Source organism: Cervus canadensis, chromosome 15, assembly GCF_019320065.1.
Source record: "Cervus canadensis isolate Bull #8, Minnesota chromosome 15, ASM1932006v1, whole genome shotgun sequence".
NCBI classification, from domain to species: Eukaryota; Metazoa; Chordata; class Mammalia; order Artiodactyla; family Cervidae; genus Cervus; species Cervus canadensis.
The window spans coordinates 49,769,690-49,795,242 of NC_057400.1; the positions used below are offsets into that span (position 1 = coordinate 49,769,690).

General features: G+C 35.3%; 1 protein-coding gene across 1 annotated transcript in view; it reads left to right on the forward strand.

The window, feature by feature from the left end:
* UBR3 (ubiquitin protein ligase E3 component n-recognin 3) overlaps nucleotides 1-25,553 on the forward strand; it is a 155,498-nt gene that overhangs the window by 113,378 nt on the left and 16,567 nt on the right. Inside the window, exons 28-30 of the mRNA XM_043487759.1 lie at nucleotides 2,666-2,751; nucleotides 15,988-16,093; nucleotides 18,121-18,224. Coding sequence (XP_043343694.1) covers nucleotides 2,666-2,751; nucleotides 15,988-16,093; nucleotides 18,121-18,224 — 296 coding nt within the window. The remainder of the gene's footprint in view (nucleotides 1-2,665; nucleotides 2,752-15,987; nucleotides 16,094-18,120; nucleotides 18,225-25,553) is intronic.

Consider the following 25,553-nt stretch of genomic DNA (forward strand, 5'->3'; position numbering starts at 1 on the left):
CTCTCCAGGAATTTACAGTTTAGTTGGAGAGACAATTGTTTAAAAATATACATCATATTGAGAAGGTACTGTAGAACTTCAAAAGGGAAGATGAGCTGATTGAAATATAAAGTATGTAGAAATGCTTCCTTCCTGTTCCAAGAAAAGGGAGTTAGTTCTCCTTAACGCCTGCAGAAGTTAGAGCTTGAGCTGATATTCGATAATACAGGCCGTGCCATGGTATGGATGAAGATGTTTTCTTCTCTGAGAAATTGAATTACTTGGTCAGCTAGTAGGGGTAGGCCCAGGCCTTGAACCCACATTATACAAGTATGTATTTCAGTGTCTCTCTGTGTGTATGTGTTTATACACACATTTATTTTTCAAATTATAGCTCCAAAAATATGTTAGTGCCAAAAACGGGGTAAAAGGGAAAGCATGCTTGGAGAAGCAAAAAGAAATGGGAGCATAGTTGGAGGAATTTTTATATGGGTATGTCTAGGTGGCCACCATGATAGGCTTTAAGCAGTCTTTCTCATTTTTCTTTTAAATACAGAGATTTTCTCTTTTTTTTTGCCCTCCCTTCCAAACTAATTTGAATGTGTTTGTGTTAGGAAATATAGAAAGCTGTGTCTGCTTCTCTCCAGGAGCAGAAAGGCTTGGAAAACTTCTGCTTCCAATACATCTTTATTTTTATATCATCCATTCAGGACGGCAGAAACAGAATACTGTTTTGATTTTCAACAGTGAGGGAAGGGCAGACATGAGCATGTGACACATTTGTGTGTTCTTTTGTCTAGCAAGGCTTAAGGGGCCAATTTTGTTATCAATTAGATGAGGAAAAGCTGATTGCTAGGGCTTCTGACATAGTGATTTTTTAAAAATTCCAGATACTGTACTAACCCTTTGGATAGGTAGTTTTTGTTTTTTTAACTCAGAAGAAATGTTGTACAGGAGATCTTACAACCGTAATCTGAAGTAACTGATTACATTTGGCAGTTTTCTTTCAAGTATCCTTTAAAAATCAAATTTCTGGTAACATGTTTATCATCCTTTAAAATATCTTATTTGATGATAGAATAGACTTGTACTTATTTTTTAATGAATACTTTTGCAAATTATGCTGAAGTAAAAGTTGACATTCTGGTTCTGACTTTCATTTGTAAGAATTAATTGTGTTTCTGGTTAGCTCTGTTAAAAGTACTAACTAGGAAATCTTAGTTTTTATAAGAGAATATAGCCATTAATTTTTTTCTACAGATTAGGCAACTGAAGATTTGTGAACACAAAATGTATTGATCTCATTTATATTCCCTTGATGAAGGAACACATGCTGGTCTCCGCTCGCTTTCTGTCCACTAATATGAAATCCTTGTCCCTGCTTCCTTGCTGGTAGGTTTTTAGAAGTTCAGTGAGCAATGCAAATCGCCTGAAGGGTGGAAAATTCCCTTGTCACACAGATGCCCTTATCAGCAGCAACCAGATGGAGCTCTGAGCAGGAACATTATCAATGTTAAATTGCTTTTTCTCCCCCCTGAGTAGAAAGGATTAAAGCATTTCTTTAGAAATGGGTGGCAAGTATACAGATTTAGAAATATTAATATTTTTAACAGTTTGCATTTATAAGTAAATACATGAAAATAATGTTTCAAAACATTCTGTGTTCAAGATACAGCCAAAACCATCTCAAAATGTTTTGTTTTAAATAAAACAGGGTACTGTTCTTTCCTGAATTCACTTGTAAAGAGTAAGCTTGAAATGTTGCCTTTTTTTTTTTTAAGATAAATGATATCTCACTATTAGTGTCGTATACATATCTTGGATATAAACTTCGTTTATTCAGTTTTAGTTGTGGCAAGTAAAGGTGTGTTTAAGTTTGTTAATAATGTTGAAGTAAAAATATACACAATCACTCAGAATTTTCATTTATTATGAAAATTAATTGGCTATTTTACTGTTACTGCTTTTGAGTAAATCTTTAGATTCTGCATCAGTTTGATTTTTGAAATGTCAATCTACTAATTATTGCTATTCTTTAAGCTAATAATTGTTAAATATATTGTAATTCCAGATCTATATGAACAATACTATTGTTTAGCAGTGTCAATAGTTATTTATTTTAATAAAACTATAATTTTAGAAGTCTGTAAAAGAAACTGCTGTTAATTATATGTGTTGTTCATATCCACTTTGATGTTAGTGATTTTGTTTCTTAATATTGGTTTCTATATGCCATCTAAGCTCCAATGAGTGATAACCATTCCTCTGATATAAAAAGTTGGTATGCCCTTGTGTTTTATATGCCAGTAACCACCTAATCAGTGGCTGACCGAGTACAGATTCTTTCATCAGATTCATATGCAGGTTTTTGAAATGTGTTGCAGTTTTTTTCCTTACGGCATAATTTTTAGTATTTGCCAACAGCTGGGATTTTGCAACAATTACACTGTGACGTGTGCAGTTTTGTAGGTATAAATATGAACATATGAGTAAGGGCAGATAAACTGTTCCCCTTTTTTATTTCTAAGTATCAGATAAAATATGATTGTTACTGATATTGCATAAACCATAATTTTGCAAATAAAAAAGTTATAGGACTTTATTTAGGTTAATTCAGACATGTCAATAAAACAAAAGTATTGCTTTAACCTAATGACCAAGATGCATTTTAATACTTTGCTTGCAGAACCAACTTGGAACTTGAATTAATTCATCGAGGAGGGAATTTATGTTCAGGTGGTGCAAGCACAGCTGGTAAAAGGTCCTGTTTAAGTGAGTATTAAGCAGTGCTAACTTTAAAAAAGATTCTAATTATGTCATGAAAGCGCAAGTAGGCAAAGTGGTCTTTCAGTGTATTTTCAGATTCTTTTTATGTTTTGTATAATCACTTTTAATAGTGATTCTATGCTTTAAATCATTAATCTTGTACTTAGAAAAATCATGAATATTTAGCTCTTTCTATACTGTGATTACTTAGTAAGTAAATATAATTAATCAGAATTACATTGGTTCAAAATTAAAAGTGTATTATTCTCAATTATAAATTGTCCTCAAACTTAAATTCTTTTAAAGAATTTTTATGTTGTGTGGACTTAAGAAAAACTTTATAAAGACAGTTTGTGTCGCCTATGGATTATAGCTGCTATTAATCAGTAAACAGATTTGTACTGTATTTTGATGTATACAAATATATTAAAATGGTAGATGTTTGCCCTTATTATGAATATGTTAAAATACTAGTAATTATTTAAAATCAATTAAGTTTTTAAAAAATATATGTATATTATTTTAGAAAGATATATATGTAATTTGGGAATTATTTCAAAGCAAAGGACTGGTCAAAAATACCTTGAAATTTCTAATAAAAAGATGAAACTTAAACCAAGTTAATTTTGAAATTCTTACTAGTTGTATTAGATTTTTGTGTTATCACTTTGTATTTAGAAGGTTAAAGTTTTAAAAATAATTGTTTGCTAAGTATTTAATCTTTATTAACCCCTTGAGGTAGGCACTTAAACCCTACTTATACCCAGTGATTTAAATATATTTTATAGGGGAAGCTGTTGATAAATTGGAGTACTAGCTTCTAGTCTGTTTGAGTTGGTAGAAACTCTAATTTCACTTTTATTCTTTCTTGTTAATTTGTTGTTTGGTATTGGTTGATTTAATAGTTCAGAATCTGTTTTACTAGAAGGTGTTTAGTAAAGGAATTTTAGTTTTATGTTCAAAATCTACTTTTTTTCCCCTGAGGTACTTAAATTTATACAGAGGCTTGTAAATGGTGAATTTATCCAGAATGCTAAAATTAGTAGTAAAAGTCTAACAGCATCCACTTCAATTATCACTGTCAATTTTACTTTGAATTATTAAGTTGATAGTTAATTCCAGGCTTTTGTTCTTTTTATTTTCTAACTTAGTGAATATGAAATTTCAATGTGACAGTATAGCAGCGGTCATGATGAAGCTTATCCTAAATATAAATTAATACTGTTTTTAGTTTTCTTCTTTTCCTTATCAATTATGTTAGCTTCCCTCTCAGCTTTATTAAGATATGATTGACAAATAAAAAATTTTATGTATTTAGGTTGTACAACATGATGGTTTTGATTTTAGTTTTCATATGATTATTGTTGTGCAGCTACTTATGCATTACTTATCCTATTTATTTGTAAAAGCAGCTCTGTGAATCATGTGTGCAGAAAGTTATATGTTCTATAAAATCCCACTATATTGCAGGTATATAAACTTAATGTATTTGCTATTTACTCAAGCCTAACTCAAACCTAGTTTAACACAAGAACATATTGATGGTGTTTCATAGATTCCTATGAAATATTAGATCAAATATCTCATTTTTTCATCTTCCAGTAGTTCTCTAATGATATTAGTAAATAAAAATTCTCTTTTCTCTGAAGTCTGTTCATAAGTTGATATTTTTCTTTTCCCATTCATTAGTTTCTATCACCTCTTAAATATATCATTTAAAAAAGTCTTTTTTTCATAATATTTTGGTGAAAGAGAAAATGCTCCACTAATTAAGCAAATGGTAAGGAAAGTTACACTTTTGGAATAATGTTCCATCACAAATTCCTGATGAAATTGAAGTTTAGTTTAGTCAAAAAAATATTTAGTAAATTTTATGTGGAATGGTTTGTGAATTGCCTGATATATAATTGGGCTTCCCTGGTGACTCAGATGGTAAAGAACCTTGCCTGCAGTGTGAGAGACCTGGGTTCAATTTGTGGGTCAGGACAATCCCCTGGAGAAGGGAATGACTACCCACTCCAGTATTCTTGCTGGAGAAACCCATGGACAGAGGAGCCCGGCAGATTACAGTCCATGGGGTTGCAAAGAGTTGGACACGAGTAAGCAGCTAACACACTGAGAGATAATTATGAATGGATACACACACATACACACACACACACACCACACACACAGTGGTGGTTGGTGGAGAGGAAGATTGTTCTATTAACAACAGTGAAAGCAGAAAATATTATCGGGCGAATTCATACTGAAAAATCAAATTGTCTTGGAATAATGCTTTCAGCACTTCCATATTCAAATACGTTTTTTTAGTATTGAGCTAAAATGACCAATACCCAATCAGAGTAAATGTTCCTAACTATGTATCTGGGAAATTTTCCCCAGTAAAAAATAAGCATTATTAATTCACGTAGCAATACACTATGATATTTTAATAATACTTTACATTTGTAGTTTTAAAGTTTATAAAGTACTTTCACATAAATTATTGTCTTTAGAATGATCATGTGAAATAGATGTTATCTCTTTTTCATAGAAAAGGAAACTGAACTTCAGAGTGATTGCATTGCCAAGTCATACAGCGGAAAATGTCAAAGCTTGCAGTTGAACTCAGCTCTCTGACATTAAATTCAATTATGTAAGACATATCTCTTACCCTTAAGTGTCCCAAAGGATGCAGTACCTTTACAAACATTCATCCGTGGGCTTAGTCACCGCACACTGTCACTGCACACTGTCACTGCACACTGTTGCCTTGGGGTCTTTTCAGGCTCTGCCATGCTGTCTGTCCTGTTATCTTGCTTATCTTTGCCAGCCTTGCACTCTGAATCTTATTTTTGTTTTGGGCCACTCCTTTAGACATTTTCTCAAATCCTTGTTCCTTCTTTGGATACCAGTTGGTTCTCCTTTATTTTTCACCAGTTTGCTGGCTGGTTCCCTCTTACTCCTTCCCTCTTGATCCATCTGGATCAGCTCCCACATACAGCTCTGCTCCTGATTCTTGGGTCAGAACTCTGGACCTCATCTTTATCCACTGGAAGCTCAGGCATTAAGGACCTCGTGTTCAGCAGATAAGACTGGTTCTAGATAATGTAAGATCTAAAGTGTTAAGTTCTAAAGTAGAGTATGGAAAAAGTTCTAGAAAATTTGGAGGTTTGGGATCATATCTAGCTTGTAAAATCAGTGATGCTTTTGGTGTTTCTGAACAAGATTTTGAAAAATAAGTGAATTTGGAGTTTTTGTTACAAATTAGTGTATATACAGATAAGTACCACCAATTTGGTTAGCAATAGATGTAGGACAAAGCATATGTAAAATTGAAGGCATAACTTTCTTATTAAGATAATGTTTTATTCAATTACTGGGTTAATTTATTCATTTAAGTGATTTGAAAAGAGACATGAAAGTCCATAGATTCCAGTGAAGTTCACAGGCTTTCAATACTTTTTTGCCATGATATTCTTAGTGTATTTCTCAAGTAGAAATTGTTGACACAGTGACTGGGGTGGGGGGTGGGAGGAAGCGGCATCATTGATAAATGATTAATATTGGATAATTTTTTAAAATTATCTTTAGATCAACATTTTCCATATCTTTGGGTCTTAGCTTTCTGCTTATTACTGTAGTTTAAGCTACAGTTCATATCACAAATGGACTTCATGATTTAATAGAAATAAAAATTAAACTTAAGTCAAGAAAGCTTAAGGAAAATCCTTGTTTTGACATTTTCACTTGAGGAGCTTTAACTTAATTTTGACATAATATATAATCTTTTCAAGGAATGATACATACAGTGGGGAACTGCCCCCTGTGTTTGTTAGTCCTAGAAAGGAATCCAGCTTAGATGGTGTGCATGCAGCATGCAGCTCAAAATAGTTGCTCAAAGATGAATTTTTGGTGAATTCAGAGTTAAAATTATTTTGATGTTAATTTCACCCTGCAGTAACACTCCATAAGGATATTTTTAAATACTATCACAAAATTGCTATTCAGTAGTCTCATCTTATTTTTTAACAGTGGTAAAATCTTGATATCTATGGCTTAGTAAGGTTTTCAGATTGAAAAACTATGAATTCTACAAATAGGTTGAATCACAACTTCTGTTCTATTCTTCTTTGTTACCTTGTAACAAGAAGAAAATTTGGCCACCAGATTATTATAATGGTTAAAATGCATAAATGAATGTAAAAATGTAGAAGTTGCCTTCAGACTCCTTTCTTCATGAGTAGGCAGATAGTTTAATGGCAACCTCATTTAATTTCATGGATTCTGTTCCTCATAGTATCCAACCAGAGAATTGTTGTAAGAACCCAGTTTTACCATAGACTATAAGTCTCAACACTACTGTTTCTACTACTTCAATACTACCATTGGGGATGGGGGTGGTTAAGGAGACCAGAAGCAAGATAAAAGTTAATTTTCAGCCTGGTCTTTTCTTTTTTAAGCACCTAATTTATTCTTTTGGCCTGTTAAAAGGTGGGGTTAGAAGGAGAAAATGGGATTTAGTCCCAAAGATTGATACAACTTCTTTATTGAAAACTAAATACATTGTTAATGTGGGGAGGCCTGGGTTAGAGATGTGGTTTAAGATTTTGGGCTAAGAGCCTTAGAGTGATTTCAGCTGTTCTTTAAAGTCTTTCTGCAGGTCCTATACTTTGTGGTGCAGGTAGCTAGGCCTTTCTGTGTTAATCGTATCGTTATTTCAGGAACGAAGTACCACAGATAATCATTTCCACTGTCAGGCCATAGGAGTCCTAAGATTTGCTTGGCTTAGGGCAGGGCAGTTCCTCTTCAGCCATGCAATTAGAACCCTCTCCCCTGTCCCTCAGCTTGAAATGGGGTGCTTAAATTAGACGTGGATTCACGGAGCATGTCTTCTTTGATAAGGAGGAGATTAGGAGTCCTAAGAACTGACCTTTTTCTTTACCCTTCATAGGACTACCTGTGTGTGGAGGCAGAATTGTGCACCTCTTCATATTGTCCTATGCCATGCTGTAAAGGTGAAGGGGGAGGCTGGTCACTTAAACCTGAAAGTAGGAGCAGAAAATTCCATGAAACTAATGCTATGATGCTTGAGGTAACGAGAGAACATAATGTGCCTGGAAGTGGAGGCATAGGAACTGCAGGAGGAGAACCCAGCATGAAAAGTAGCAAGTACTAAAGACAGCCTTTTCTTCTGGTAGTTTTGAATTTTCACAAGAGATAATTTAAGCAAAGCTCATCTACTTTAACTTGTAGTTGTATATCCCTTTATTAACTAGGAGCAACATAGAAAATAAAGAGGTGGGGTTGGAAAGAAGCAACATAGAATACAGTGTTGGAAGGAACACTGGATTGGAATTAGAAGATCTGAATTCTAGTCCTGTTTGTTATATATTGGACTTCAGGAAAGTTGCCTGACTGTTTACCTTGTGGTGGAAATGGGGATTATGATACCTGTGCTGACCATCTACCATATCTGTCATGATTAATGACAGATGGTATTAAATACCAACATGAGCTAAAGTATTTTATATATATGAATGTGTATAATACATACATATATATAATTTTATTATTATTGATGTTTCTCAATCCTTTAAAATTCCTAATGTAACTGCCACTTTATTCCCTGTCTGCCTTGCCTGAATTGGTGAGTGGTGGGGCAGGAAAAGCTGTCAGCTCCTGTTACTCAGTGGCATGAATCGCCTGTTTCTAAGGAATCAGAGCTACAGATCTTCATCTTACAATTGTTCCCAGACCTCACCTAGAAGTTCTCTCCATCTTTCCACGGGTAATTTCTCAGGACTGTGTAAAGGAACCAGGGGAATCTGACTCTTGTTTGAGGAATATACCCACACCAATTATATTCAGCCCAGGATAAATGGGTCAGAGCTGTTTCCTCACTATAATTATTCAGTTCCAGATAAACTGAGATTTATTTTTTCATGGTAATTTAGATTCATTAGGCTAGTTGAAATTTTTTTCATTCAGTTCTGTTCAGTTCAGTTCAGTCTCTCAGTCGTGTCCGACTCTTTGCGACCCCATGAACTGCAGCACGCCAGGCCTCCCTGTCCATCACCAACTCCTGGAGTTCACCCAGACCCATGTCCATTGAGTCGGTGATGCCATCCAACCATCTCATCCTCTGTCGTCCCCTTCTCCTCCTGCCCTCAATCTTTCCCAGCATCAGGGTCTTTTCAAATGAGTTAGCTCTTTGCATCAGGTGGCCAAAGGACTGCAGTTTCAGCTTCAGCATCAGTCCTTCCAATGAATATTCAGGACTGATTTCCTTTAGGATTAACTGGTTGGATCTCCTTGCAGTCCAAGGGACTCTCAAGAGTCTCTTGAACCATAGTTCAGAAGCATCACTTCTTTAGTGTTCAGCGTTCTTTATAGTCCAACTCTCACATCCGTACATGACCACTGGAAAAACCATAGCCTTGACTAGACGGACCTTTGTTGACAAAGTAATGTCTCTGCTTTTCAATATGCTGTCTAGGTTGGAAATCTTGATTCCAGGATATGTGACTCACAATAAACTGTGAAAAATTCTGAAAGAAATGGGAATACCAGACCACCTGACCTGCCTCTTGAGAAATCTGTATGCAGATCAGGAAGCAATAGTTAGAACTGGACATGGAACAGCAGACTGGTTCCAAATAGGAAAAGGAATATGTCAAGGCTGTGTATTGTCACCCTGCTTATTTAACTTATATGCAGAGTACATCATGAGAAACGCTGGACTGGATGAAGCACAAGCTAGAATCAAGATTGCCAGGAGACATATCAATAATCCCAGACATGCAGATGACACCACCCTTATGGCAGAAAGTGATGAAGAACTAAAGAGCCTCTTGATGAAGGTGAAAGAGGAGAGTGAAAAAGTTGGCTTAAAGCTCAACATTCAGAAAACAAAGATCGTGGCATCCAGTCCCATCAGTTCATGGCAAATAGATGGAGACACAGTAGAAACAGTGGCAGACTTTATTTTTTGGGGCTCCAAAATGACTGCAGATGGTGACTGCAGCCATGAAATTAAAAGACGCTTGCTTCTTGGAAGAAAATTTATGACCAACCTAGATAACATATTAAAAAGCAGAGACATTACTTTGCCAACAAAGGTCCGTCTAGTCAAAGCTACAGTTTTTCCAGTAGTCATGTATGGATGTGAGAGTTGGGACTGTAAGGAAAGCTGAGCACAGAAGAATAATGCTTTTGAACTGTAGTGTTGGAGAAGACTCTTGAGAGTCCCTTGGACTGCAAGGAGATCCAACCAGTTAATCCTAAAGGAAATCAGTCCTGAATATTCATTGGAAGGACTGATGCTGAAGCTGAAACTGCAGTCCTTTGGCCACCTGATGCAAAGAGCTAACTCATTTGAAAAGACCCTGATGCTGGGAAAGATTGAGGGCAGGAGGAGAAGGGGACGACAGAGAATGAGATGGTTGGATGGCATCACCGACTCAATGGACATGGGTCTGGGTGAACTCCAGGAGTTGGTGATGGACAGGGAGGCCTGGCGTGCTGCAGTTCATGGGGTCACGAAGAGTCGGACACGACTGAGTGACTAAACTGAACTGTCTTAGTGACTAGTATGAGTTCTACTAAGAAATGATTTGCCAGTTTAGAATTCTTAGGTGTTTAGAAATAACTGACAGAGACACAGAATTTCCAAGCTGGTGCTGAGCTCTTTGTGTTCAGTTTCCTTAACTGGATACCTCTCAAATCATAAAAATTATTTATGGTGTCTTGTGTATATGTATGGTATTCTTAGCCATGCATGTGAAGCTATAATTTTGCAATAAAGTTGGAGTTATATTTTTAATTTGTAGATTTTTTGGTATTATAATGTTGCTTTTAATATTGTTAAAGATAGAGCAGATTGCTAAATCTTTTGTTCCAGCTGAGAGTTCTTATAATTAAATCTTTGGTTTTTTCCAAGGACAAACTAGTCTTTCAGTGGTGTTTCCTGTTTTAGTAATGATATGTTTCTCTTGTGATTAAATACATTACAGTACCTTAGACTTGTCCCAGTTGTAAAGAATTTGATTCGGTGTTGCAGAAAATAGAGTTCATTTTCCTAGGTGAGTTGTCACAGCAACCAGCATTGTGAAGGAAATAGTGGGAGCAAGTAAATCAACCACTGCTTTAGTAGTCAGAGTTAAGAGGTCACTTCTCTGAGGAAGTGAAATTAGGGCTGATAAATTGGCCTCCTTCTTGGTTAGCAAGCCAGCGTGTCATTACAGCAGAAAAGGAAGAGCATAAGTCCATCATGAATATTATGCTTATGTTGTGTGATTTTTAAAAACAAAGATTATTGACATATTCATGAAATATTCAATGTACTTAAAATATCCTGTTAAATGTCAAACACTGTGCTAACCTGGAAGTACAAAGAGGAAAAGAAATAGTTGTCTTTTTTAGGGAGATTTCACTGTCTAATAGGAGAGGAAAATGTGAAAAAATAATTACAAGGCTGTATTAGAAGTGCTAAAATAGAGGTAACTCTAGAGAATGCTTAAAGCAAGGGATGATCACATCTGTCTCAGGTCTGTCTTAGAGAAAACTTTGCCGAGGAGCACTTGAACTGCCTCTGAAAGGTGAATCAGGTTTGCTTAGAGAACAGGAAGATGCCATTCTAGACTGAGAGGACACCTTGCAAAGACAGAGTGACACATGGGGGATACTTGCTAAAGGAAGGGAGGAAAGAAGCTTAAGTCATAAACCTGAAAAAGAAATAGGAGTCCTCGCTCTCTCAGTGACTTTTAAGTGCTTTCTATGCCTCTTCTTTCAGTGGTTCACCAACCAAATATGAGACAATATGGATAGATTTATTGTTTACAGGAATTGGAGGTGGTTGAAACAGAAGACTTAAAGCTAATGAGGACTTTGTTATCTACTTGAGAAATGATCCAGGGGGTAGAGTAGAGTAAAGGAGGATGGGTCATTGGCAGAACCAGTAGGATTAATTGGTTTATTAATTAAACCAATAGGCCGTTTTTCCTTGGATGTTTGCATGGGCAGTGATGTCATTCACTCAGATGGAATTGTAAGAGGAAATGAATATCAGAGCTAGGCTGGGCTATGTAATCAGTTTAGCTTTGGATATATAGATTTCTGTGGTGCCTGTCAAACATCGGAAGTGGTAGAGAAATTTGTGAATTGTAAACTTGCAGGTAGAAGTGGAAGTTGAGCTTAGATGAAGTAGTGTATGCAGAATGAGAGGGAAAGAAGGCTAAGAAGGGATCCTTTTCCTTTCTTATGGAGAATGCCACCTTTTAGGGCTCAGCAGAGGAAGAACACTTATAGGTGACTGAGAAGAAGCTGGGGGAGAACCAAGGAAGAGTGGTACCAAAAGTTCAGGAGAGGAGAGAGATGAAGGTTAAAAATATATCTTAATATTTGTGTAGAGTGGTAGTTTTATGTGGAGACCTAATGTTTCTTATGTAGTTATAATCTCTAATTTTGGCTGTATTATCTCGAGTTTATAAATATTACATTTATTATTTGGAATTTATCCATAGAAACCATATATGTATGTACATGTATTTAAGCACACTGTCTGCACACTGCAGATATGTGTTCCTACTATAACTACTCATCACGTCAAACAGGCCAGAGAGTTGGAATTATCCTCAGTTTACAGATAATAAAACTAGGATAATTTGCCCAAGGACACATGGCCAGTACAGAGCTTGAATTCAAATCTAGGACTTCCTTAGTCCTACTGGACAGTGTTGCCTGTTTATTGAAGTCACAGCACACCTATAAATGAGTGATTTTCTCATTTCTAAACCCTTTTGTAAATGTAGGTGTAACTTTAGAACTTTTAAATGTGTCATTCCAGAAAAAGTTGTCTATTCCTTTTGCTGTTGTTGTTCAAAATTTTAATAATATCCTTTCTTGGTATAGTTGCTTTTCAACTTTTAAAATCTCATGAACATGTGTGTGCGTGCTCAGTCACTTCAGTCGTGTCTAACTCTGTGACCCCATGAACTGTAGCCCGCCAGGCTCCTCTGTCCATGGGATTTTCCAGGCAAGATTACTGGAGTGGTTGTCACGCCCTCCTCCAGGGGATCTTCCTGACCCAGGGATCAGACCCTTGTCTCCTGCATCTCCTGCATCGCGGTGGATTCTTTACCACTTAGCTACCAGGGAAGCCTGTCATGAACATATTTGGTGTTTATTACATTTTTCCATTATTTTTTGGTTTTTAACTTATTGATGTGATCAGAGGTTCTCCTCATCCTACATCTTCTAATGTCAATATTTGTTCCCTTGGCAGTGAAGAGCATGGTCTCCTAACCAGTGGACCACCAGGGAATTCTCTAAAAGATATTTTTGTTGCTAAATGAATTTTAAAGTTTACTCTTATTGATATGTCTCAGACTGAATTTTGCAAACACAGTGAATTAAATAAACATAGTGAAAAGTATTGATTCTTATTGGCCTGCTCTGCTTCCTATTGAAGTTATCTGCAATTTCCAGGATTGTTTCTGAAAGATAGATGCACCTCATTAGATATGTCATCATCCTTTAGTTCTAGTTAAAGCTAATACCAAAGACTCTTGTCATATATTATATTAATAGCTGTAGAAGATGCAATAGGGTTACAATCTCAGTTTTTCATAGGAATGGAAAAGGGATATGTGTTACAAAAGGAATTTTATACTTTTCTTTTAATCACTAAAACCTCAAGGAGAACTGAAGTGATAGAAAAAACAAAGAAGTAGGAAATCTTGAAGTCGGATTCCCTGGTGAAGAATCTGCGGCAATGTGGGAAATCCAGGTTTGATCCCTGGGTTGGGAAGATCCCCTGAAGAAGGGAATGGCAACCCACTCCAGTATTCTTGCCTGGAGAATCCCATGGACAGAGGAGCCTAATGGGCTACTCCATGGCGTGGCAAAGACGTGCGGCAAAGTCACAGGACTGAGTGACTGTCACTGTCGTCAGGAATCTTGAATTCTGTTCTTAGCTTTGCTAATAAATATTTAGGGTGACCTGGCAAGGTACTTCCTTTCTCTGGGCCTATATCCTCATCTGTAGAATAAGGGAATATAAGAAAATGAAAAAGTTTTCTTCTAACATTTGTATTTCTTTAATTATGATAAAGTCTAGGAAATTAGGCATTTGCAACATTACTTTTATGCTGGCCATGGTTTCAGTGTAAAACAGGTTAGTAAAATTGCCATGTCTATGCTTTTGATTAAATCAAAGCTTTAAGTTAATTGACTTTTGTCTTGAAAAGAGATAGTAAAAAGAGACCTTTGATTCACTTAAAAACTTATATAAGAATGCAAAACTCCCCACTTGGCAGCTTGAGTTAATATTTCTGCTAGAGGATTTTTTTTTTAAAACACTTCTCGGTTTTAGACACTTTTTTAAAAAAGATGAATTGTATATATACTTCATAAAAATCTTATGTAAAATTGAGTTGAAATAAAATAAGAATAACTAGTATATCTTTATCATATTATTTCACTGCTAAAAATGTCTCTTGTTCTTATTGTTACCAATGGAACCAGGTTACTAGAAAAACTGAAAATTTGGGAAACTTGTCTCAAAACAAGATAACTATATTATCTACCTGACACAGTTTTTGTGAAAATAAATTGAGACAAATCTATGTAGGTGATTTAAATAGTGCTTGGCACTAATAAATACTCAGCTAGTCTTAACCATTGATAGGATGAAGAAATTTTGAGAAGATTTAGACTATACATTGACTTACAGGCAGAAGATGAATAAGAATAAGGTATTTAAATTCTTCTGTTTGTTATACAGAGATTAGATTGAAACAATTGTAGGTACAGTGTTAGGTTCAGCTCCTCCCCCACCTCCCATTTCTACTACACTGCCCCACAGAGTGGAACGTTTGTTTTGTTCATCTTATAGCTCTCATGTCTCACAGATAATTTCTTCAAACTACTACCACCACTAATATTACTAATACTTATATGGATGGATCTCAAGTTATTCTAAAGTATAGCTAATTTCTAAGTCAGTTGCTCAGAGATACAAAATGTTGTTTAGTTTTGAGTAGTTTAATTTAGAGAGTAAGTGACAACAATATGGTTATGTCATTTGACTTTTTTCTTTCTGGCTTTAGTAATTAATTCTAATCACCTGTCAAAAAGTATTTTCTGACTTTCTAGAAAGGGACTGTTGATTTATTTTAATTCAAATATTTTGAGTATTTAAGAGAGTAATTTAGTCCAGTCCTTGTCATTTATACCAGAAAAAGGACATGGGATATGAAAGCAAAATTAAAAAATTTTTTCCCAAATAATTTAAAAATTTTAAACAATTCTTTTTCTAAATGTGGTAGCAGAATTTTGTCAAAAGTTGAGACTAGTAGATTATTGTTATGGTATCTGTCATAGATTATTGTCAGATAGAAGAAATGAAGAAGAAATGAACATAGCAGAATAGTTCTTCTAAATATTATTCTCATTTCCATTATTTTTTCCTTCATGTTGAGTCTAAAGATGAAATCACAATTAAATCTAAAGAATATTCAGGAGAAAAAAATTAGGTAAAGGAAGAACTTCAGATAACAGTGGTTTATGTGGATCTGATTGTCCATGTTACTCAGAGTAGGGTGTTGAAGATAATAGTGAATTTTGGTTAGGAGATCACAACAGTGAAAACTACACGTTACCAAGATCAAGGCATAAAGCCAAGGAGAGGTAGGTCTCTGACAGAACATGAGGAAAACAAACTATTTCTGTATTAAGATTGAGCATAAAAGAATAGTCCAGGTTCTGAATTTATTTGGATATATATCTCAGTGAAGGTGAAAGTTGTGTCCAACTCTTTGTAGCCATATAGACTATACAGTCCATGAAATTCTCCAGGCTAGAATACTGGAATGGGTAGCCTTTCCTTTCTCCAGGGGATCTTCCCAACCCAGGGATTGAACCCACGTCCCCTGCATTGCAGGCGGATTCTTTACCAGCTGAGCCACAAGCGAAGCCCAAGAATACTGGAGTGGGTAGCCTATCCCTTCTCCAGGGGATCTTCCTGACCCAGAAATCAAACCGGGGTCTCCTGTGTTGCAGGTGGATTTTTTACCAACTGAACAATCAGGGAAGCCCTCAGAGTTTACCTTAAAAGAGAGCATGAAGTTGTTGGTACTTATACTTGGTGAATTATAAGGAAAGGAAACATTTCTTTAAAAATTACTAGAAATTTTGCCTGTATATTGTTCTGGACAAATTGTGTGAACTTTCTAATTACTTTTCCTTCAATTTATTTAGATCAGCTATTCCATGTATTAGCCTTGCACATGCGACTTTATAGCATTGATTCTGAGTATAACCCTTGGAGAAAGCTCACACAGTTACTAGAAGAGATGAGTTCGCAGTAAGTATTATTGAAAGATTAAATTCAGTTAAAACTTTTTTGAAAATGATTAAGTATAAAAATAAGATTGAAGTTCTTTTTAATATGTGAATTTTCCTAATGAGACAAAAATACATGATAAAAATTGAAAACAGTTTATTATATTATACTTTTATACCATTTATATTCTATTATTATTATTGTTACTATTTATGCTATTTTCTGTTAAATTTGCATAAAAATTCCTACTGAGTGAGAAAATCTTTTAAAGAATTTCATTGGTTTTTATATAGACAAAACATTCAGAGGCACACAATGGCCGGTTGTTCTTTTCATGTCATAATTGATCAAAGGGTTCAAGTAACCTTAGACTTATTCCTTCATTGTAAAGTTCCCCACAGCCTTTCACCTGATGATGTTTGAAACCTATGATCATTCTTGCCTTCATTAGGTACTACAGAATAGTGGTTTAAAAAAAAAAAACACAAAAACTGCTTTATGATTTATTAGCTAGAAACACACTAGTTTTAGAATCTGCTTTTCAAAAATAACACATGACAACCAAATTCCCACATCATTAAAATTTTTGAAATGATATACCTAATTTATTTACTCCTAATTTATAGAAATACAGAATCTGTACTTTATGCTACCACTTATGTAATCAGTGGTAAACCATTTCTGAGGGAATTTGAATAATAGGTGAGAAAGTGGTACCCCCTAAATTTTTTTCTTCTTAGAACTTTGGGCTTGTAAAGAAGAGATGCCAGGGAGACTTAAGAGACAATAATAGGATTCATAGCACTAATGGAAGTTTATCTTTGGAGAGAAAGACAAGTATTAAAGAGATACTTGTAGAGAATGGAGATATTCAAAGAGCTGTCTTCTTTGGCAGTTCCATAAGCATCATAGAAGCAGGGATTGTTTACTCACATGTATCCAATGCTTGGCCGGCAGTTAGGTAATCACTATTTTGCTGAATGACGAAGCCTTATAAAAGATTTCAGCAGTTTTTATTTATCCCAAATCTAGTCTCACATGTAGCTTCAGAATTTAGCTGATTCTCAATGCTTAGGATTTACTTTTGTTCTCTGACATGAAAAATTAAACCTGTGATCAAAATATTTAAGTTTCTAAAGGAGTTTTAATTCTTTTAGAATGAAAAGAGCTGCTCTATAATAAATTCTGTGTGTTTTATGGTACTATACATACCTTAGGTTTACTATTTTGTCTTTTATAGTACATTTTAAGTTCTACTTTGGTTATTATATCTTTTTTTTAAACTTTGAAAATGTTAAAAGATTTTCTTTAAATTTTATGTTAGTCCTAAAGTTCAAACAACTTTTTTGTTTGTTTCCAAGTTTTTATTTTTTATTTATTTATATAAATATATATATATGTGTGTATTTATATATATAAATATATATATATGTGTCTGTATTCCTTTTTTTTTTTCTTATTTTGCTTTACAACATTGTGTTGGTTTTGCCATACATTGACTTGAATCCACCTTGGGTGTACATGTGTTCCCCATCCTGAACCCCCCTCCTAACCTCCCTCCCCATCCTGAAACAACTTTGAACAAGAGATATTAACCATGCCTTTTCAATGTAACTTGTTTGTGAATTGATTTTTTTATAACATGAATATTTATTCTTTAATATAAAGTTTGTGATAGCAAGTATCCTGAGTGCCACCCCATTTGTAGTGAAGCTAATTCTCTTAAATTCCATTTAATACTTTGTTTGATTTCTATAATCTGAGAGATCAGAAAGATTCACAATCAAGTTAATGTGTCCCAGTTGTTTAAGTTAGTAAAACCTAATAAATTTTCTAGGTAGTTTTTTCCTATTAGGCAGAATCAAAGAAATATGTGAGCCTAGAATATTATATTTTTAGGCAAAAATGTGGTCCTAACTTTTTCTTTTGAGATTTCTTAGTTGCTTACAAAAGTTTGGTTTCTGTTCCATACACATATATGTGAGATATAAAGTGAATTAGAAAGAAAATAAAATACTGTCCAAAGTGATTATGCATTTTTCTTTTAGACTGGGAAATGAGGAACAACAGCCTGAGGTTCCAATTCTTTATCATGATGTTACATCCCTTTTGCTCATCCAGATCTTAATGATGCCTCAGCCCTTACGCAAAGGTATGTCTTCACAGTTTAGATTCTTAGATTATATTGTATATATAATGAGCATTCTAAAAACTACAGGCATAAATATAACATTCACTCTGATGGAAATGTTCTGAGATAAATAGCATTGTAATCATTTATTTCTAAAGATGAGAGTGAAATAAAGAATTTTTTTCCTTGTGGGTCTGTTTTTAGCTCTTTAGTCAGTATTTAGGTAAAGATATGGGGGAGTCACTGAAAATCTTTAAGAAATTAAAATAGTACAAAAATGTGAAAAACAGAGCAAACTGTCAGCTTTAATGCCTGTACCTATCTATATGCATTTTGATACAGGAGTATCATAGAGTTATTAAAAATGTGATGACCCATTATTTTTAATTAGTGTTAATATCGTACTAGTAATTTTTACATACTAATTTTTACTAGTATGATATTGATAGCATTCATAATTATTGCTCCCTAGTTGTATGAGTTGTAGAGTTTTTAATATATTTTGGATATTAAACCTTTCTGGATATATTATTTGTGAATATCTTCTTTCATTCAGTAGGCTCCCTTTTTTGTTTTATTGGTAATTTCTTTGCTGTGCAAAAGCTTTTTAGTTTGATGGAGTCCCATTTAATTTTGCTTTTGTTTTGCTTGCCCAAGGAGACATATCCAAAAAAATATTGCTAAGAGTTATATCAAAGAGTGTACTTGCCTTTGTTTTCTTCTAGAAGTTTTATGGTTTCAGGTCTTACATTTAAATCTTTAGTCCATTTTCAAGTTTATCTTTGTATATGGTCTGAGAAGATGGTCCACTTTAATACTTTGGCATGTAGCTGTTCAGTTTTCCCAGCACTGTTTGTTAAAGAAGCTGTCTTTTCCCTGATCTTATATTCTTGCCTCCTTTGTCATAAGTTAATTGACCATATACATGTGGCTTTATTTCTGGGCAGGAAAGTCAGTTTAAATGCTTGATTTGTTTATCTGTTTTCAGAAAAATAAGTAGGTTTTGTTTTTTTTCTCTTAGCATCCTCCAAAGGTGATTTCTTTTTTGTTTTTTATAATTATTGTGGACTAATGAATTTTAGCAAATGAGATTTCTTTTAGTTCTTGTGTAGAATAATAACTGTTTAAACACTTGTGTTTGGTTTTAGTTGGCTTGTGTCCTGATGATATGACCCCAGCAATCTTTGGTAGCTTCTTCAAACCAAGGCATTTTAATCTGTGGTTTAGGTGTTCACTGGAAAAAACAAACATTTAAATGAAACACTCACACCATTAGGTGATGTGCACAATTACTGAAAGTATGAAAAAACTCCTTGTAAGTTCAGAATGCTTTTACCCTAGACAAGTAGAGTTGAAAATTAGTTTTTATTAAAATAGGCTAATATTTGATTAAATGGAATCTCTATACTTGATTGAAGACTAATTCTACCTCATATTAGGAAAGTATTTTGAACTCCAGTGTATTGGAGAATGTTTTTTGGAGTGCTGAAATTAGTTGTGTTCCTAGACTTCCTGGAAACCATTCGAGTAAAGATTATTAAGGTAGCCTTTTGTTTTGATCATAGGCTTCCATAGTGACTCAGAATATCACATTCACATGATATTTCAACTTCCATTATTCCTTGAACATACCGTACTGAAGAGGCAACTTTATCGTTGCTACAGATACCTTACAGCCTACTTGACATTGTTTTTAAGCAGTTAATCTATAGTTTGCACACAGAAATAAAGATTTCTTTCAGGTAATTTCATTGTTTTTGAAATGTCCCTTTTCCTCATTTCAAACATATCAAAATAGCTTTAGTCGCCTACAATGTTTAAAAAGTGTTTTTTGAATGGATTCAAGACAAAGACTGTTGGAGCTTTTATTCGTTTCTCCACATCCTTCCTTACATTATTAAAAGAGCTTAATTTGGAACTCCCTGCTGGCCTAGTGGGCTTCCCTGGGGGCTCAGATGGTAAAGAATCTGCCTGCGATGTGGGAGACTAGATTTGATCCCTGGGTTGGGAAGATCCCCTGGAGGAGGAAATGGCAACCCACTCCAGTATTCTTGCCTGGAGAATCCCCATGGGCAGAGGAGTCTGGTGGGTTACAGTCCATGGGATTGCAAAGAGTCAGACACAACTGAGTGACTAAGCACAGCACAGTGGCCTTCAAGGAATTCATGAATCTCTTTAAATGTGAAAAAAAATTTTTATGTATATGTACATTTTTTATGAGAAGTTCCATAGCTCCTACCATATTTTCAAATGAATCTTGACCTCTAAAACTGAGTTATTTATAAATTCTCCTGAGAACTCTTGGTCATAAAGCAAATAAATAGTTCTATAATAAGGAATGGCAGTAAGAAAATTGCTTTTGAGTAGTTGTAGAATCAGATACAGATTTTAATGGGATGAGAAATGAGAGGGAGATGAGAGAACAGACATAGTGAGCAGAGAGTTATCAGGAGTGAATGTGGGGAGAGAATAGAGGCTGTGTGTGGATATAATTCAGAGTTATTTTTCTTTATTTTTTTTTTTTGAGCAGGTTTTGAGCACGTTTAAATGTTTGCCATGTCTCCCTTATTCACTTAGTAACACCTGGTGCTCCTTTACTGGGAAGCCATTTTCTTGGCTGTCCCTTTTTCACTTTCTCAAAATAGCTTGTTCATAGTTCTATTTCAATACCTGTCTCTTTGTCATAATAGTAGATTTTCTTCAGTATTACTCTCTCGAGACTATCAATTCCTCCAGGACTTGCACCATTTTGTGCGTCCCTTGTGCCTACCTGGTACATAATGTACTCAATAATGTGGAATGAAGGTGTTAAATATCCGGTTGTCTTATTTTCTGGTAAATTGCTTATTTTCTCTCGAAATTCAAGAAAGCTGTTACTTTAGTTGAAGTCTTTGTATCTTAAATTGTGATCACTTCTGTATAATGTTCTTTGGTAATGTTGGCAGTTTATTAAGCCTAAACCTCAGTTGTCCTGAAGTATACCCAAGGGAACAGCATTAACTACCTTATTCATTGTTAGATGGATGTGGGATCCTTTCCCAGTTCTGTGTTGATTAAGGCAAAGAAAGTCTTATTAAGCTGTTTGTGTTCATTACTCGTCAGAGGGAAAATAGGCTGAAGCTTATCACACGGAAAACCACATCACAAATTCTTTTTTGTTGTAGACTAGACATTTTGAAGAGAATCAGAGCACATTAGTAACTCAGATCATAAAATGGAAGGCTAAGAAGATTTGATATTTTCATGGATATGTGCAAAATGCTTTATTGAAGAGTGTAATTTTTTTACAAAAAAAATTCATGATAATTTTAGGAAAGGAATAAGTGTCTTCATTACATCATGTTTATTATTTCTATGATTTTTCACATTTGGGTTTTATTATTTTATATATACTCTATCTTGTCCTTAAAGAAACTTGGAGCATTTGGTATCACCTTAACTCTAAAACAGTTAATGGAAAGAAACTTTTGCAAACATCAGAATCCTCTTTGTCTTCTTGTTTATCACCTACCCTAAGCCTGGTACTTGTAGGCAAGCCAGTAAATAAATGGGTGTTAGTTGAATAACTGTACCTTTCCAGGATAGTATAGATTCCCTGGATTACTTTTGCAAAACACAGCACACATACCGTTGGATAGAGTGCATACTCACTAAATATTTAGTTGTCAGATTTTTAAAAATTTCTTGTGTATTTTTGCCTTACCCACTGAAGAAAATCTGATGTACTCATTCCAGAGTCAAGCTGTTATTTCAGCTTAATGTCAGTATTCTTTGAACTATATTACTGTTTCAGGATCTTTATCTTGATGGAAAAATCAAACATGGATAAAGACTTACATGTGATGTCCATTTAAAAAGTTGGTTTATTGCCTTCCCAGGCGGCACAATGGTTAGGAAACTCGTGCTGCCACTGCAGGAGGCGTGGGTTTGACTCCTGGTCGGGACACTAGGATCCCACTTGCCATGCGGTATAGCCAAAAGAAAAAAATTAAATTGTATGTTTCAATTTTTTCTTTAACTGATGAATTGCATGCTGATAACAAAATGATGACTTCATCTTCTGAAATAGTGTGATGAGATAGATGTGGCAACTACTTAGTAGTTCAATTCTCACACCAATTTAAGTAAAGAATTAATTTTCATTTGTGATTCTAAGGAAAAATTTACTTTTTAAAGAGCTTCAGGCTTACATTTCTGCCTTACCAAACTTATCTTAATGTGATCAGTAGGGGCAGCTTTAATTATTGACCCCTTGAAAGTGCCTTGTCTCTCCAACCCCTTTCCTTTTTCCTGTCATGCAGTAGCACTATAAAACTTAAAATATGTACCATTGTTTAAAGACTGTTTGCTTCTAACACATTTTAAATTAATATCAGTCTTTCTTTGTTTACCCTCAGGTGGTTTGATAGTGGATTTTTGGTTTTCTAAAAGAAACATTGAGAATAGATGTCCAGTTCTTTCTTCCTCCATTTTAAATTTTGGTTGTTATATTTGAAGGGTTTTGCTCTCTGTCTTAACTTTGGAAGATAATAACCTGTTGACTTAATATACACCTAAAATGAGTGTTTCTTTTGTTGTTTCCTTAAGTCTCTAAAAGACGTTAATTTCACACATGGCAAGTATTCAGTAAATAAATATTTCTTAAACAAATGAGTGGACATCAGAACTTAAGTTTAACCTATAACTTTAAACTGCCAGTTTAAATATTTTAGATATGATGATAATCAAGGTAGACAAAATAGCTTAAAAAATGGTACTTTGCTACAATAAGAAGCTAAAATTATGCTGAACGTAGCTGTTGTTTCTTTAAGTACATCATTTCTTTTAAATTAAAAATTAATTTCTGTAGTTTATAATGAGAAGAAACTATGTGTGAGTAGTGTTTCTAAGCAGTATACTTCTTGGTTAAAATCATTTTGTTTGTGCTTAGTAGACAAATTCTGTTATTTTTATCTTTCTATTAAAAGATTTAATCATTATGAATTTTTAAAATTTTGATGACACCTTCCTTTCCTATTCTTTGATGATTCCACATATTTCCTGCCAGTCTACAGCTCCCTGGTGAGCTGCAGACTTATACACTTGTACACAGAATGTTACATATTCCTCAAACTCACCACACGTGACATTAATCCATCATCTTCCCATCCAGGCTTGCTCTCTTCCTCGGTTTTCTATTTTAGTCAGTACTACTACTGTTGATATTTACCCTCTGTAGAATGAGAGACTATCATTTTCTACCTTGGAAGCTCTACCAAATTCTATAATTTCTGTCATTTAAATATTTCTCTAATTCAGCCCACTCTTTTCATCAGGGCATCTAATTTGACATGTGCTAGAGGCTTTTGCTGTCTGCTCGTAGGTAGTCTTGCCTCTGGTCTTGTTTTAGTGCCTTTCTCCTAAGAAGCAGCAGTGAGTATTTTAAAATTCAAATCTAATATTATCATTGTCCTGCTTAAAATTACTTCTCATTGCCCAGTCTAAGTTCTGTAAATCAAAAACTTAAAGATACGAAACAAGTAACAGAGATAGTAGTAATAATAACAGATATTTACTGATTGCCATTGCCAATCCATTGTTTTAAGCTGAACTATCCATTTCACTTAACCCCTTTAAAGTAGGTGTTATTATCCACCTACTTTAACAGATGAAAAAGCAGAGTGTTTAACTAACTTAATCAGAAGAGTCAGAATTTAAACCTGAACAATTTAGGCTTCATAGCCGAAATCCATTGTTAACAATGATGTCTTTCGTTTAATATAATTGGGGATTGGGGACTGTGGCAAGTACGCTTGGCCAAAGAGGACAGTTACTGTTCAGCTCCAGATAATTGTTGGCATATAAGAATGTGGGCCCAATGCTGTCAGATCTTCCTATTTTTCAAGAGTAAGTGGAAATCTGGACTTTTACAAGAAGTGTCCAATTTTTAAGTGTCAGTAACTAAAACCAAAGCAGGAAAGAGGCAAACCAAACATCTCTGCAGGTTGCATTCAGATAGGTAGCCTTCAGTTTACAACCTTTGGTCTTCAGCATACAGGTTACGTTTCTAGCTTCATCTCTCATGGATCACTACTTTCAGTCTAGTTACACTGGGCAGTTTACAGTTCTCTTCCTGTTGCTCACATCACACACTGAACATACTGAAAGGTCGGGCATATTGAGACATGCCCCAGAAAAGTGCTGCAAGGCAAATTCCAGAGGCTGCCTAAACTTCCGGAGACCGACCCCCTGCAGCCTAGTCCAATCATGTACCAACACAGAGCCCTTAGATACTGACCGCCGCTGTAGCCCGCACTTTCTTCCTTATATGAAAAGACCTGGCTTGGACGCCGGCCCTGGCTATAAAACCCCTCCCCACCCCTCATACCTCGCAGACTCCCTCTGTCTCCTCGCTCACCCGCCCCCGGGAGTTCTGCCCGAGATCGACCGCTCAATAAAGGCCTTTACCACCTGTCGTTAGAGGCGGCTTTTTTCCTCCCACAGCGTTTTTTAACACATACATATAGCCGTCTCTCTGTCTCACTATCCAGACCCTAAGTCCTTATTGTCTGTAACCTGGCATGTGTTAGGTACCTAGATATTGGGGTGTTTAGAAATCCATTTAGAGCTAGCTTATAAGCACAAAGAGAGCACGAATGGACTCACACAACCATACTATAGGAACTGGAGCCCTGAGGATGATCAGAACCAGGGCTTCTGATGCTGGCAGAGTTCTCGCCATCTGGGATCTATCCTTCTAACTCTGTGGCTCTGCTTCATTCACTTTGGCCTTAGACAGTCTCTGCCGTAGACTAGGAACATGATGCCTGATACTTCCAGACTCACATCTTTATACCTTCCCTTTACCTCCAGTTAAAAAATCCCAAATAGGTACTCTGTCTCAGCTTACATCAAGTTCCCACCCCAACCCATCAGTATTGGTAAGAGACAGCATGTGTGTGTATGCATGCATATGTGTGCAGGCGCACTGCATACATGCACAGAAACACACACAAATTTAAAATCAGGCAAGATTCTTCCTTAGGGCATGATCTTAAGGTGTCATCTGACTAACTGAAGAGTTAGCTGGGCTCCAAAGAGGGAATGTTTTCATTTGTCCAGAGACCCAGTGGAAGGATGCTGAATACTTCTTTTTAAAAGATCCGTCTTGCTGTAATAAACAAACAAAAAAGGTTGCAGGGGGCAAGTCATGCAGATAAACTACTGTGCAGAAGGGTTCATAAAGAAGGCCTGACTGCTGTCCTTTGAAAGACCTGCTCCCAAGGTCAGCCCTTGACTGGTATCTGGGATCTTTGATTTCAGGAGGGTTTCCATCATCCCACTGATAAAACTGGCTCTCTATGCCCAAAC